The following is a 15,039-nucleotide window of genomic DNA, read 5'->3' as shown; positions in this document are numbered from 1 at the left end:
TGAAGCAGGTCCCTACCGTGTGCATTTACTTTGTTTCATTTTTACTAGGATGAACAAACACTGCACTGAATATCCTTATACATCAGGTTTGTGTGGGTCTTCTTTTGCTTCCATCAGATAAATAATTTGAAGTAAAACCACATGATCAAAGGGTACGCACATTTTTCATGGTTCTGATATGTACAACATACTTCAATAAATTCACAGGAAACAGTATTATAAATTTGTAGATTGTGAGGACACTATGAATAGATTGCAAAATTAATGCACACCAAAATAAACTCTTTAATTCTGGTTTTCCACGGACTTTTTGTAATACCCTTGCTTTCCTGGGTTGTGCTCTTACAACTTCAAATTTGCACTCCAGCAGGAGATTTTGAGAGGGTCCAAAGGGGAAGACAGGGAGACAGGGATCCAGGATGAGCTGACCTGAATTGAGAGATTGAAAGGGATCAGGTAAGAAAGGACGGGGGAGGGAGCCTCAGGGAAGACTCGGGATGTGAGCCTGGACTGGGGATAAAGGCGTGAGACTGAGCTGAGGACAGTGTGTCACCTCGAGGTGCAGCTTCGAGAAAATGATGCACGTGAAAAATTGTTCGTCCAACCATACAGGCTTTGCAAAATTTTTCTAAAGTAGCTTTTTGTATCATCTTCCATCACTGATGAAGACACTGAGGCACAGAAATTAAGTGACTTTCTTACAACCACACTAAAATAGTGGCAGAACACAGTGCAAAGTGATGTCTCTAATTCAGATCTCCTGATTTTCCGCTCAGCTTTTTTATAGCCCTAAGGAAAGAGCTTGGCCTGGTGTAAGCTTTTATACACTCTGAGTTGAAATAGGATACCCTTTCTCACTTTGATGTGAGAGACACGCCTGCAAGTGGGGTTGATGGGAGAATGGATGGGGCTGACCTTCGATAACCAAGACAGCGACAGTTTAGCTGACATGAAGACTCTTCTAAACCCCAAACCCACGATGATGTCACACTTTGTTGCCAAGTGTACCAGAGATTTTTATGAGGCTCTCTTCACAAGGGCTCTCAGTTCCTAGTCCAGATCCATAAATTGCACATGAGCAGGAGGCTCGCTGACTGAGAGATGACAATTAAGTAGCAAGTAGTGGCAAGCTGAGTCCACTGGGATGAGGCTCACAAGCCCTCGGGTGCCACTCTATCACGGTGCCTCATCACAACTTGTATCATTTCAACACTGGCCATTTCCCCAGCACTCAGCTTGTTAGAATGGCCAGCAGAAAGAAATGCTTGGTCCTAGGATTTCTTGCATTTTTGTGGGCTGAATGGGGCACTGAAGGCCAAGAAGAGGAGGAACAGACCTGCAGGTTGCTGGGCAAGTTTGACTTGAATGGGTATGTAGACGCCCAAAACCACTCAGTGATCATTGGAGGCCTGTTTCCTATTCACTCCAGGACCATCCCAGCAAACGAGTCTATTTTGGAGCCAGTATCAGCGAAGTGTGAAGGGTAAGCCTCTCGCAGTCTTCCCTCTATAGCAATAGCAGGGGCGGAGCGCAGCAGAGGGTGTGATGGACAGTGTCTGCTCCAGGATCCCTGACTATCTGTTTGACTCAGGATAGACAGTTCTTGTTTCTGGGCCTCAGTTTCTCCAAGGTGAACATTCTAGGATTGCCTACAAATTGGAACAGGTTACTCTCCAGTGGGTGTTTGCCCACTTAGGCATCTCAGACAAAAAGGAGCACATTTTGTATAATACGAACATTGCTCCTCTGAGAGGGGTCAACATCTCCTGAGAGCCTGCTAGAATGTGGAATCCTGGGCTGCCTCTGGACCTGCTGAGTCAGAATCTGCGTTTTGACAGCCTGCCTGGTGATTCAGGCATGCAGTGAGGGCTGAGAAGCACTGAAGCAGAATTAGGAAAGCACTGTTATAGTTTTATTGCTGGTTGTTATAAACTAAGCTCACCTCAAGTGAGAATGCAGCATGTTGGAACAATGATTGACTTCTGACCTAAAATTAATGGCAAGGTTCCTTCAGTTGCTGAAGGCTTCCTCCCCGCATTCTCTCACCTCCAAGCTACCAGTCCTTAAAGTCCAAATAGTCCTTAAAGAAGGATTCTGGGGTTAATGTCTTCAATATTAACAATCAAATTATGGCAGAAAGATGTTATTTGAATTGGTGTATATGAATTTTTTGTATTGCTAACCTTCGTATCTTTGTGTGTTTTAAAGTTATAATTAATGTACTGAAGAAAATAAGAGAAGAGAAAGGAGACTCATATGGCCCCTGGGACTGCAACAGAAGGGAAAATATGACAGGGGTTATTGGGTGTCTTGTTTGGATAGAAAATTAGGAATATAAGTGTGTTTTTAAGGAATTATGTCATTTATTTGAAAGAGTTACAGAGAGAAATAGAGAGAGAGAGAAGTCTTCCATCCACTGGTTCACTTCCCAATTGGCCGCAATGGCCAGAGCTACGCCGATATGAAGCCAGGAGCTAGGAGTTCTTCCGGGGCTCACACACAGGTGCAGGGGCCCAAGGATTTGGCCCATCTTCTACTGCTTTCCCAGGTTATAGCAGAGAGATGGATCAGAAGAGGAGTGGCCGGGACTAGAACCGGTGCACACTTGGGATCCCGGCTCTTCAGGCCAGGGCGTTAACCCAATGTGCCACAGCAACAGCCTGGATGAATATAAGAATGTTTTTGTGAAAGGAGATAATCAGCAGTTTGAAATGATCACAGTAAATGAAATATACAGAGGGCAAGAAGACTTCCCAAAAATTTCTTCCCATCCCAAATCAGTCAACAATGAAGATCATTCACTGTTGAGTTTTAAACTTGGATAGTTTTAGGAAAAATTAATGATCTCAGACAAGGGAGGTGCCCTCTGATGTTTGGGGAAAAGCCAGTCTTACCAACCCCAACAAAGAGCTGCTTTTCCTCCCAAAGACCTGCCGCATGCTCGTGCCTGACAAAAACTATTTCTTTTCAGGTTTAACTTCCGGGGATTCCGCTGGATGAAAACCATGATACACACAATCAAAGAGATTAATAAAAGAAAGGACATTTTGCCTAAGACTACTCTGGGTTATCAGATCTTTGACACCTGTTTCAGCATCTCCAAAGCAACGGAATCGGCATTGGTACTACTCACAGGGCAGGAAGAAAACAGGCCCAATTTTCTAAACAGTACTGGGGCATACTTGGCAGGAATCGTTGGGTCAGGTGGATCGTCCCTATCAGTTGCTGTTTCAAGAATTCTGGGGTTGTATTTTTTACCTCAGGTATGGTGGAGTATTGTGTTGGGGGCTAACTTAAGAAGAAACACACACTTGGTCTGTGTTAAGTTGCAGCAAATAGCAAGATGCCAGGTGAGGCTGCATTAAGTTGCAGGGAGGAATGATGCTGCTGTCTCTAATTATGTAGCATCAGGCAAGTGTATATTGAAGCCTGCTGAGAGGTGACTTGAGACTCTTCCATATCCGCTGGGATCCAGGTTTAATTTTTGGCTTGAGGTTGTGACCCAGCGATTTGTATGTTTCCATCTCCCTGTGCACAGTTCTCTGCAGCACAGTGGCCGATTGATGGATGGTATTGGGAACTCATTTTGATTGCTGTCTATGTTAGCACTTATTATTCAGACCCTTTTTGTTCATGCACTGACATGTACAGTGGGTCTCGGACTTTCACAGGATGGCTAGAGTCTAGAGATGCTAACTTTTCCAGTTACTTAAATTTGGAGACAATAACACATTGAAACACAAGAAAAGATGATATTAAGAAGAACAGGTTATTAAGAAAAGGTAAACAGAGCTCTGTAAGCATTCCTAAGGATGGGCCCTTGAAGGATTCATAGTGAGGACTTATTCATGTGAAGGATGATTAAGCTTACTGAAGTTACTGAAGGCATGGGAGAATTTGAAATACTTGTAAAATATAGTGTTAAATAATATTCCTTGTAATGCTGCAAATACAAATTAGGAGCAACAGAAGGAAGAGTAGGGATGGGAGACACCGCTTCCAGCTTTGGTGTGGGCATCCTGCAGCTCAGACAGCTGCTGCTGCTGTGAGCCGTGAGCTCTGTCTCCCACCAAATACCCACTGTGGTCCAGGCATAATCTAGAAAGCTCTAGATCAATCTTCTTGTTCAAGTCCTTGCAATGCATCTGAGAAAAAGGTAAAAGACATGTATACGAGAGACGCTTTCATGTTGATTATCTCATCGACTAAATGAGCAGCCTAAAAATGTGTGTCTATCATTACCCTGATTTCCCTCACAGAGAAAGGGAGGTTCAGGGGAGCTAAGTGGTTTGCCTGAGATCTCCCACTGATCGGTTACGTAGCTGTGAGTAGAAACCAGGATCTCTGCTTCTGAAACCAGATTCTTTCCTAAGATGTTGCTTCTTGCATGATTCCACAGGAGAATGTAGACTTGGTCAATGGAGTAAAAATAGGACAAGCGGTAAAGGAAACAGAGGATAGTAATATTCTGGCTCATTCCTGAGGGAGTTGCCAGTCACAGAGAAGTGGAATCAGAACACAGAAGGTTTGCCAGGAGATGAGAATGGGATGTGATTAGTAAGAGTGTGACGTGTGTTTTCACTGTAGCGTCAGTTAGATTGAGAGGAAGATAGATACAATGCAGGTAAGATAGTTAGAAATTCCTAGTCACCCGAGACATTCTTAAGTTCTCACAGATGAAAAATACATACAAGAATTGTTAAGAAAGTTAAGAAAAAAATGTATTTTATATTTTTCTGCAGAGTGTCAATAAAATGAGGACTTGTGAGAAATTTGTTGGAGATCATGACTTGTTGGAGATTGAAGTGGGGCTTTTTTAAAATTTATTTGATATGTAGAGTTATAGACAGTGAGAGAGAGACAGAGAGAAAGTACTTCCTTCCGTGGGTTCACTCCCCAAGTGGCTGCTACGGCTGGTGCTGCTCTGATCTGAAGCCAGGAGCCAGGTCTCCCAAGTTGGGGCAGGGCACAAGCACCTGAGTCATCCTCCACTGCCCTCCCTGGGCCATAGCCGAGAGCTGGAAAGAAAGAGGAGCAACCAGGACCAGAACCTGGCACCTATATGGGATGCTGGCACCACAAGCAGAGGATTAACCAAGTGAGCCATAGCGCCGGCCCCATAAGTGATACTTTTTTTTTTTAAATTTTTTGACAGGCAGAGTTGATAGAGAGAGAGAGAGAGAGAGAGAGAGAGAGAGAGAAAGGTCTTCCTTTTTTGCTGTTGGTTCACCCTCCAATGGCTGCCAAGGCCAGCGCGCTGCAGCCGGCACATTGCGCTGATCTGAAGCCAGGAGCCAGGTGCTTCTCCTGGTCTCCCATGCGGGTGCAGGGCCCAAGCATTTGGGCCATCCTCCACTGCACTCCCTGGCCACAGCAGAGAGCTGGCCTGGAAGAGTGGCAACCGGGACAAAATACGGCGCCCCGACCGGGACTAGAACCTGGTGTGCCGGCACCTCAGGCGGAGGATTAGCCTATTGAGCCACGGCGCTGGCCCTAAGTGTTGCTTTTTATCACCTTTTTCAAGCTCAGTCTAAGGATCTGCAAACCAGAAATCCTGGCAGAGAGATATAAAGAAAGAGAAGAGGAGAGGAAGACAGAAAGTGGTGGAGATTGAAAAAGGGCGAGGAATAGAAGAGAAAGAAGAGGGAGAGGAAGAAAAGAAGAAAGACAAAGAGGAGTTGGAGGATAAAGAAGATAGAGGAGGAGGACGAGAGAGAGAGAAAGAGAAAGACACACACATGTGCACAGACACCCACTCCCCCCACACACATACACACATGCATGGAGAAAAAGAGAGATGAGACACTAGGCTTGCCAAATGGCCTGTGAGTCCATTCACTTTGCCATCTCTATGATAAGATGTTGGATCTGAGGAAGACCTTAGATGTCTTGACTTACTCACTCTGACTCGGATGAGCACAGAGGAATGGGGAGGAGACTGTGCTAGGATCCCTTCTGTGGAAAGTAGTACATTGAATGTTACATCTTAATAATTGGCTTTTCTCTTGGGATAGGGTGGGAAAAGGATGGCTGGAAAGGTGCAGAGTGTTCTCTCCAACAGTCCTTACTTGGGAGAAGGGAGAGGAATCTTAGGCTTTTCATCTATGCATAGATACATGAGTTCCTTCCTTCTCCAATCAGTATATTCTGAAATTGTATAATTTAAGATTTGCTATTGCTCTCTAATAATTACATGATTATTTTCAATTGTAGGTGGGCTATGCCTCTACCTGCACAGTTCTTAGTGACAAACGCCAGTTTCCATCTTACATTCGCACCATAGCCAGTGATAAGTTCCAGTCTGAGGCCATGGTAAAACTTATCCAGCACTTTGGCTGGGTCTGGATAGGCACTATAGCAGCTGATGATGATTATGGAAAATATGGAGTGAAGATTTTTAAGGAGAAATTGGAGAGTGTCAACCTCTGCATCGCATTCTCCGAGATCCTGCCCAAAGTCTATTCCAAGGAGAAAATGCAAAAAGTTGTTGACGCTGTAAGGACCTCCACTGCGAAAGTCATTGTGCTTTATACATCCGACATTGACCTCAGTCCTTTTGTGCTGGAAATGGTTTACCATAACATAACTGACAGGACATGGATAGCAAGTGAAGCGTGGATTACCTCAGCCTCCATTGCAAAACCCGAATATTTCCCATATTTTGGTGGGAGTATTGGGTTTGCAGTACCAAGAAGTGATATACCAGGATTAAAGGAATTTCTTTACGACATACATCCCAGTAGGGATCCGAATGACGTCCTGACCATTGAATTCTGGCAAACAGCTTTTAACTGCACCTGGCCCAATAGCAGTGTCCCGTACAATACTGACCACAGGGTGAACATGACCGGTAAGGAAGACCGATTACATGCCATGTCTGATAGATTCTGTACCGGAGAGGAGAAGTTGGAGGATCTTAAAAATACCTACCTGGATGTGTCTCAGCTCCGAATTACAAACAATGTCAGACAAGCTGTGTACGCGATGGCCTATGCCATGGATCGTCTGAGCAGATGTGAAGAGAAAGGGTGGCCATTCTTTGGAAAATACAAGTGTTCAAATTTACCTAACTTTGAGCCTTGGCAGGTAAGTAGTTGGTTTTACCCCATGGAAATGATCAGAATTCTCACTCTTAAAAATATTAATTTGCTTTTGTACTTAATAGACACAATTTCATCATGCACTGACCAATAATTAGGCCTTGCATGTGAGTCCTAAATGGGTATTTTAAATTTTCTTTTGTTAACAGAGTTGTTATTAGGTTTGTTGTTAAGGATAGGAATCCCCCTCCTGCCCCCCATGCCAAAACCAAACCAAAACAAAACAAACACAAAAAGCAGTGCTTTTAAAATTAGCGGTTTTTCCTTTTGTGTAGATTAAATTTCAAGAAAAGCATTCTAGGACTGAGAGGGTGACTTAGGGACCCAGGTTTCTTCTGTCTTGTCATTTTCCTACTCATAGTATTGGGGCTTCACCTTTAGTCATCATGTCCACATTCTAACCGGCGGGAAGGGCAAGGGGCAAAGTGGCCATGTTGCCTGCCGTGGGAGGATCATCTGGGAAATTACAGACAACTCTTCTCCTAGCCGTCAGCCGGGGTTACTCATGTGGTCCTATCTGACCTCAAGGGAAACTGGAAGGCGCAGTCTATGCGCAGCGTGGGCGTGGACACCAGGAGCTGAAGACTGTGGGCACCTCTCTTGGAGCTTGGCTCCACATCTTCTGTCTCAGTGTGGTGCCCCAGCATCTTGTGTAGGGACAAGGGAGCCAGAGTGCTCTCGCTGAGATACAGACTAACCAGATGCTCCTCTGGGGCTATCCTTCTGTGCCTTCCCTCTTAGGTCTAAAGGAGAAAGCATGCCCACCATGGTCTGCACGGTCGGCTCTCCATGACACAGGCCCTGTCCATCTCTCTGAGTTCATCTCTTTTTTCATAACCCTTTCTCTCCATCATTTCTTGTAATATTATATAGGTTATCATGGCCCACATGATAACTTATATAGTTTCATGGTGTTTGGAGCCATTGATTGCACACTGGGGCCGTTGCTGTGCTGTAGCAGAAAAAAACCACTGCCCACAGTGCCAGCATCCCATATGGGCGCTGGTTCGAGTCCTGGTGTTTCCATTTCTGGTCTTTCCCAAACTCCCTACTAATGTGCTTGAAAAAGCAGTGGAAGGTGGCCCAAGTGCTTGGACCTCTGCACCCTTGTGGGAGACCCAGAAGAAGCCTTAGCTCCTGGCTTCTGATCATCTCAGCTCTGGCCATTGTGGCCATTTGGGGAGTGAACCAGCAGACGGAAGACCTCTCTCTCTCTCTCTCTCTCTCTCTCTCTGCCTTTGTAACTCTGTCTTTCCAATAAATAAATACACCTTTAAAGAAATTGATTGCACATTGTGTTAAATTTTGTGTCTCCTTAGTCTCCAATCTGTAATAGTTTTTCCTTTTCTTTCCTTGTTTTTCATGACCTTGATGTTTTTGATAAGACTAGTCAGCTATTTTTAGAATGTCTTTGGAACTTGTCTCATGATTAGGTTGAGGTTATGTATTTCTGGCCAGAATGTCAAAGAAGCTACATTGTGTCTCTTTCTACGCCTCTTATCAGGAAGTATGTGATATGGTTATCTCATTGTAGCTGATTTTGTCTTTGGTCAGTTAAAGTGGTGTTTCTATGTGTTTCTTCTGTGAAGTTACTGTATTATCTTCAGAGTTAATAATTTATTTATGAGACAGTATTTTCCATTCTGAAAGTGTTCTGTTTCTCATCATTCACCAACACATTTTAGCATCTATTATTGATGCTCTTGCCTGAAACAACTACTACTGTATGGAAAAAAAGATTTTTTTTTATTTCTCCCATTATTTCTACATTATTGGGTGAAATTCTCCTCCTCCACTGATTTATTTATATCGATATGGACTCATGGGTATTTATTTCTAGTCTGAGTAATAATCCATAACTTTTGGTATTTAGTTTGCTGCTCACAATTGTCCAGATTTGACCATTAGGAGCCATTTGAGTTGGCTTCTCTTTCCTTCTGGCCAGTCCTTACCCTTCCTGAGAGCTTCCTGACTTTCTGGCTCATCTTGTGTTTGTCTGCCCCAGATCTGGAGTCAGCTGTTTATTATAAGGGTCCCTTTTCCATTTTCTCAAGGATAGAATTTAGAAACCAAAATTTGAGTGGTATGTATATCTATTGGTACAAAGGAAATTGTGGTAAATGAGAACTGAGAAATTAAGTTGCTTTTTAAATACCCTAGGGGAGACCCTTCATTTTAAAATCATCTGAATAATTTTTTTTTGTTAAAAATCAATACCCTTTTGTTGTGGCCAGGGAGTGCAGTGGAGGATGGCCCAAGTGCTTGGGCCCTGCACCCCATGGGAGACCAGGAAATGCACCTGGCTCCAGGCTCCTGCCACCGGATCAGCGCGGTGCGCCGGCAGCAGCGCGCCTCCGTGGCGGCCATTGGAGGGTGAACCAACGGCAAAGGAAGACCTTTCTCTCTGTCTCTCTCTCTCACTGTCCACTCTGCCTGTAAAAAAAAAAAATCAATACCCTTTTGTATGTGAAATTGCCACGTGCTAATTTATTATTTGAATATTGCAGTTTTATATATTAAATTTTCTCAGTGCGCTACAATTATGTGTCAGGATTGCAGGGAGAAAGGTCTTTGGGGAGAGTCAATAGACCACATAGTATCAAGGTGAATGTGGATTAGTCACTAATGGAGGTCATTCTCTTTGATATACTCCTCACTTATCAGAAAATCAAAACTGAAAAGCAAAACTTCACAGTAGAGAGGGTTAGCATGGTCAGTTAAGAAAGCACCTTAAATGTATAAAAATAAATTTTTAGTTTTATTTAAAACCAAAATTATAATCAAGTTTTTACTCATTCTTCCTAGATAATGTCAGTAGTAGATTTAAGTCAGAACACAAACACACATATACATACATATACATTTAATATACATTTATATATATTAAATCTATTCAGTAGTTTACTGGACATTTATAAATTATGTTGCCATATCTAGGTGGAAGGGAATTGTGTCCTACCATCCAGTGATTACATACTGATGGAAGTATGGGCAAGTTGTTCTAGGGAATGACAGGGAGTGGAAGCCTTTGGACATTTCCTTACTTGACTTTTCTGAGGATGAGAAAAGAAAACACGAGTTCCTCTCATTGGAGTTGGCAATGAAAGTGATGCTTGTGAGCTCTGATGCCTGTTTCTTTGGATTGAAAAGCGCAGATAATAAGAGGAAGAGGGAGAGATGAAAGGGCAGGGACGCAGATCGATCCTAGCGGGGAAAGGTAGTTGTAATAATTCTGACCTCGGCGTGCTCACTTGTTAAGGCTTTCAGGTCTACTGCCTTCATCCCTTTGAGAGAGGCAGAGCAGACGTGATTGTTCCCTTTCTCCAGACCAGGAGTTAATGCTCACTTGGTGTATACTTTTCTCAAGGTCATGACATTTGAGAGAATCAAAGATATGATTCCAGGTTATCACACACCTTAATTCAGGCTCTGTTCACTAAATTGTGTGCCTTTCTGGTTTGTGCAGGGTTAGGGAGTGGATGAGGCCCGCTGGTTGGGAAACGGAAGCCCAGAGTGGGTGGGACTGACTGAGATCAGGAATATATCCCTGTGCAAATTGTTTTGTTTGATTTGAAACACAGCACTATCTTAGCACAGCTAAGATTGAGGCAAGATTAAACAGGTATTATTTTATCAAAGCATCCAGGTTGTTGTCATTTCCATCCATTGTTGATACCCTTGGCCATGGCTTTTTCTGTCCTCATCCTTGTCCTTGAAGCATGAATGGAACTTCAGGATGCAGAGCAGTGAATTCCTTGGCACGTGTTAATCCCTTGGTTTAGAATCTCCTTGCCCCAAGTATTTGTCAGGCCAATATTCCTGCTAAGCTCCTGAAATCAGCTCATTTGGTCACTTCCTGTGGGGATTGTTTCCAGTTTTCCTAAAGTTATTAGTTAGCCTCTCCATCACTCATACACTTTCAACATTCTTCCCATAATAGCAACATAGAAGACATTGAGGTTTCCAGTTGGTACCTGTTTATCTAGACTATCCATTGGTCTCTTGTCAGGGCACGGGATGGCCCTATTGATCTTCCTGTCTCAGGCACCTTATCACAGGGAAGGGAGAAATGGTGGTGAAGGGTGTGCTGGTGTCTGTCAATGAAGAAATCTAGGAAGGGAGTCAGTCTGCGTCCTGGTGCAGCAGGTAAAGCTCCTGCCTGTGAAGCCAGCATCCCACATGGGCACCAGTTCATTTTTGTTGGTCTGGGCTGCTCTACTTCCAGTCCAGCTCCCTGCTAATGGCCTCTAAAAGCAGCGGAAGACAGCCCAGGTATTTGGGCGCCTGCTACCCTTGTGGGTACCTGGAAGAAGCTCCTGGCTCCTGGCTCCTGGCTTTGGCCAGGCCCAGCACTGGCTGCTTGACCAGCAGGGATGGAACCTGAGAATGGCAGTTCTCTCTCTCTCTCTTTCCCCCTCCCTTTCTCCCTCCCTCTCTGCCTTTCAAATTAATAATCTTAAAAAAAGGAAAAAGAAATCCAGGATAAAAGTAAAAATATTCTCTCTTCCCCTGACATAGAAATATTGGGAACTATTTGGCATCACTATGCTTTGTGTAAACCAGTACTATCCAGTAGAAATCCAGAAGCCTCATGGATAAATAGAAATTTTCTTGTAGTCATATTAAAAAACCAAGGTCACCATATGATATTAATTTTAACAATTTATCCCAGTGTATGTAAGGTAATATTTTAACATATAATCATAATTGTGATAATATAAAATGTGAAATTATTAATAAGATAGTTTGCATTTTTTGAATTATGCTTTCCTAATCTAGTGTGTACTTTATACTTAGAGTGTATTTCAACTTGGTGGATCACCTTGCAGGTTCTAGTTGCCACAAGGTAGAGGTTGTTGTACCAGATATCAAAGGTATACAGGAAGAGAAGAAAAAAATCCCATTTCCTGAATTAGATAATTTTGAAATTATTTTCTTTCTAAGATTCTATTTTCTAAACAATTACATTTTTACAAATTGCTTTTTTCTGCCACCCCCTTGCTTTCTAGCTCATGTTCTTTATACAGAGAGTTAAGTTTACAACCCACGATGGACGGAAAATTCATGTTGATAGAAATGGAGACGTGACTGGATACTATGATCTTCTAAATTGGCAATTAGATGATAATGGAGATATTGCCTTCGTGAAGGTTGGAGAATACATATTCACACAGTCTAAGTTTGAATTCATGATCAGAAAGAATTCAACAATATTTTGGAATACCGAATCCTCAAAGGTTAGTCACCCTGGTATCTTATTTTGTTTATATGTAGAGAGAATTGCATTTCTATATTGTTTTAGGACTTGTGGAATCTAAACACCTAAAATTTACTTGCCCCAAATGGTAGAGTTAGAAACATACCAGGGGACTCCAATTTAATCCCATCAAGGTGGCATGTACCAATGCCATCTCACTAGTCCAAGTGATCAATTTCAGTTCACAATTGATCATAATGAAAGGACTAAGAGTCAAAGGGAGCACATAAGCAAGTCTAGTACCTGCTAACACTAACCGATAGAATAAATAAAGGGGAGAGTGATCCAACATGGGAAGTGAGATACTCAGCAGACTCATAGAATGGCAGATGTCCTAAATAGCACTCTGGCCTCAGAATCAGCCCTAAAGGCATTCGGATCTGGCTGAAAAGCCCATGAGAGTATTTCAGGCATGGAAAGCCAAGACACTCTGGCAAAAGATCTCTGTGAGTGAGATCCCAGTGGAAAGAACAGGTCTTCAAAGAAGGAGGTACCTTTCTCTGAAGGGAGGAGAGAACCTCCACTTTGACTATGACCTTGTCTAAACAAGATACGAGTCGGAGAACTCAAGGGGCTTCCATAGCCTTGGAAACTCATGACTGGTGCATAGGGAGATTATTGATGCCATAAACAGGAGTGTCAATTTGTAAAGTCAACAACAGGAGTCACTGTGCACTTACTCCTCATGTAGGATCTCTGTCCTTAATGTGCTGTGCATCGAGATTTAATGCTATAACGAGTACTCAAACAATATATTTCACTTTGTGTTTCTATGGGGGTGCAAACTGTTGAAATCTTTACTTAATGCATACTAAACTGATCTTCTGAAAAAAAAAAAAGGAATTATCAACTCCCAACTTGACTCTCACTGGGATTAAACATGACAATAGGTCTGATCTGATTTCATCATCATTTTAAAAAAAATCATCTATTATTTTACACTTTATGTTTCTGTGTGGTAGCAAACTGTTGAAATCCTTACTTAATGTATACTAAGCTGATCTTCTGTATATTAAGATAATCGAAAATGAATCTTGATGTGAATGGAAGGGGAGAGGGAGTGGGAAAGGGGAGGGTTGTGGGTGGGAGGGACGGTATCGGGGGGAAGACATTGTAATCCATAAATCGTACTTTGGAAATTTATATTCATTAAATAAAAGTTAAAAAAAATTTGCCATTCCAAGCCAATTCTCCTAAGAATGCAGGTACTTCAAAAAAAAAATCCTGGAAAAATGGAACCAAAGTAATGTTCATTTTGGAGCTAATTATTTTGAAGTCCATGCATAGTTTTTTTCAGAATGTGCATTTTCCACACTTTTTTGAAGACCTCTTATATGATACATATACATAGTTTCAGAGCTCTTATTTTTAGAGTCTTTTTTTGGTTATTACTTTAAACATTAATTTCATTATTTTGTTTTACTTTTTCATGTACTCCATTTGCACTTATGTTTGATATCATTTGCCCATCTTCCATGTCATCCATGTTTTAGTTCTACCCTTTTCTTGATCTCATTCTTATTTTCTTGGTTGTTTTCTTGCTTTCATTCAGTGACCATTACTAATTTCTCACTCAAATATATTGTCTTTCAAAATAGCTATATTTATTTATTTATTGCTCAGAAGCCTTTTGTTTAAGGTATTCAAACTTCATGCATTTCATAAATACAACTTCAGGAACACAGTGATACTTTCCACACTTACCTACCTTACTACCCACACTCCCACCCTTTGTCTTCCTCCCTCTGCTATTTCCATTCTTATATTTTACTAAGATCTATTTTCAATTAACTTTATACACATAATATTAACTCTATGCTAAATAAAGAGTCAAGAAATAATATAAAAAAAAAAGAACTGTTCTTCAACAGTGGAGACAAGGGCTGTTCAAAGTCATTACATCTCAAAGTATGAATTTCACTTCTATAAATTACCTTTTGGTGCTTTGTTAGTTACCACAGATCAGGGAGAACATATAGTATTTGTTCTTTTGGGAGTGGCTTATTTCACTAAGTATGATGTTATCCAGTTTTATCCACTTTGTTTCAACTGATAGGATTCATTTTTTTTACCTCTGTGTAGTATTCCATGGTGTACATGTTCCATAATTTCTTTATTCAGTCTTCAGTTGACAAAGATTTGTGTTGATTCTTTATCTTAGCTATTGAGAATTGAGCTGCAATAAACATGGGGGTACAGATAACTCTTTCAAATGCTGATTTCATTTCTTTTGGTAAATCCAAGGAGTGGAATGGCTGGGTCATATTGTAGGTCTCTATTCAGATTTCAGAGATATTTCCATACTGTCTTCCACAGTGGCTGTACCAAGTTTACATTCCCACAAACAGTGGCTGTACCAGTTTACATCCAACCAACAGTGGATTGGGGTACCTTTTTCCCCACATCCTTGCCAGCATTTTTTGTTTGTTGATTTCTTTTGAAAGCCATTCTAACTGGCGTGAGGTGAAACTCATTGTGGTTTGGATTTGCATTATTTTCACAGCTGGTGATCCTGAGAATTTTTTCATGTGTCTGTTGGCCATTTGGATTTCCTCTTTGGAAAAATGCCTATTTAAGTCCTTTGTCATTACTTCACTGGGTTGTTTGTTTCCTCGATGTTGAATTTCTCGAGCTCTTAGTATATTATGGATATTAGTCCTTTATCAGTTGCATAGTTTGCAA

At 41.8% G+C, this 15,039-nt stretch overlaps 1 protein-coding gene across 1 annotated transcript in view; it reads left to right on the top strand.

Annotated features, from left to right (window-relative positions):
• The first annotated feature begins 1,244 nt into the window (after positions 1-1,244).
• The window catches only part of LOC149127104 (vomeronasal type-2 receptor 1-like), a 35,737-nt gene continuing 21,942 nt past the window's right edge, over positions 1,245-15,039 (top strand). The window contains exons 1-4 of the mRNA XM_089331046.1: positions 1,245-1,483; positions 2,972-3,263; positions 6,214-7,086; positions 12,110-12,337. Of these exons, the coding sequence (XP_089187172.1) occupies positions 1,245-1,483; positions 2,972-3,263; positions 6,214-7,086; positions 12,110-12,337 (1,632 nt within the window). The remainder of the gene's footprint in view (positions 1,484-2,971; positions 3,264-6,213; positions 7,087-12,109; positions 12,338-15,039) is intronic.

Source organism: Oryctolagus cuniculus, chromosome 4 (genome assembly GCF_051225735.1).
Source record: "Oryctolagus cuniculus isolate XC-2025 breed Fujian yellow rabbit chromosome 4, ASM5122573v1, whole genome shotgun sequence".
Lineage (NCBI taxonomy): Eukaryota > Metazoa > Chordata > Mammalia > Lagomorpha > Leporidae > Oryctolagus > Oryctolagus cuniculus.
The sequence above is the reverse complement of the archived record's forward strand: the minus strand, read 5'-3'. Positions and strand labels throughout refer to the sequence as shown.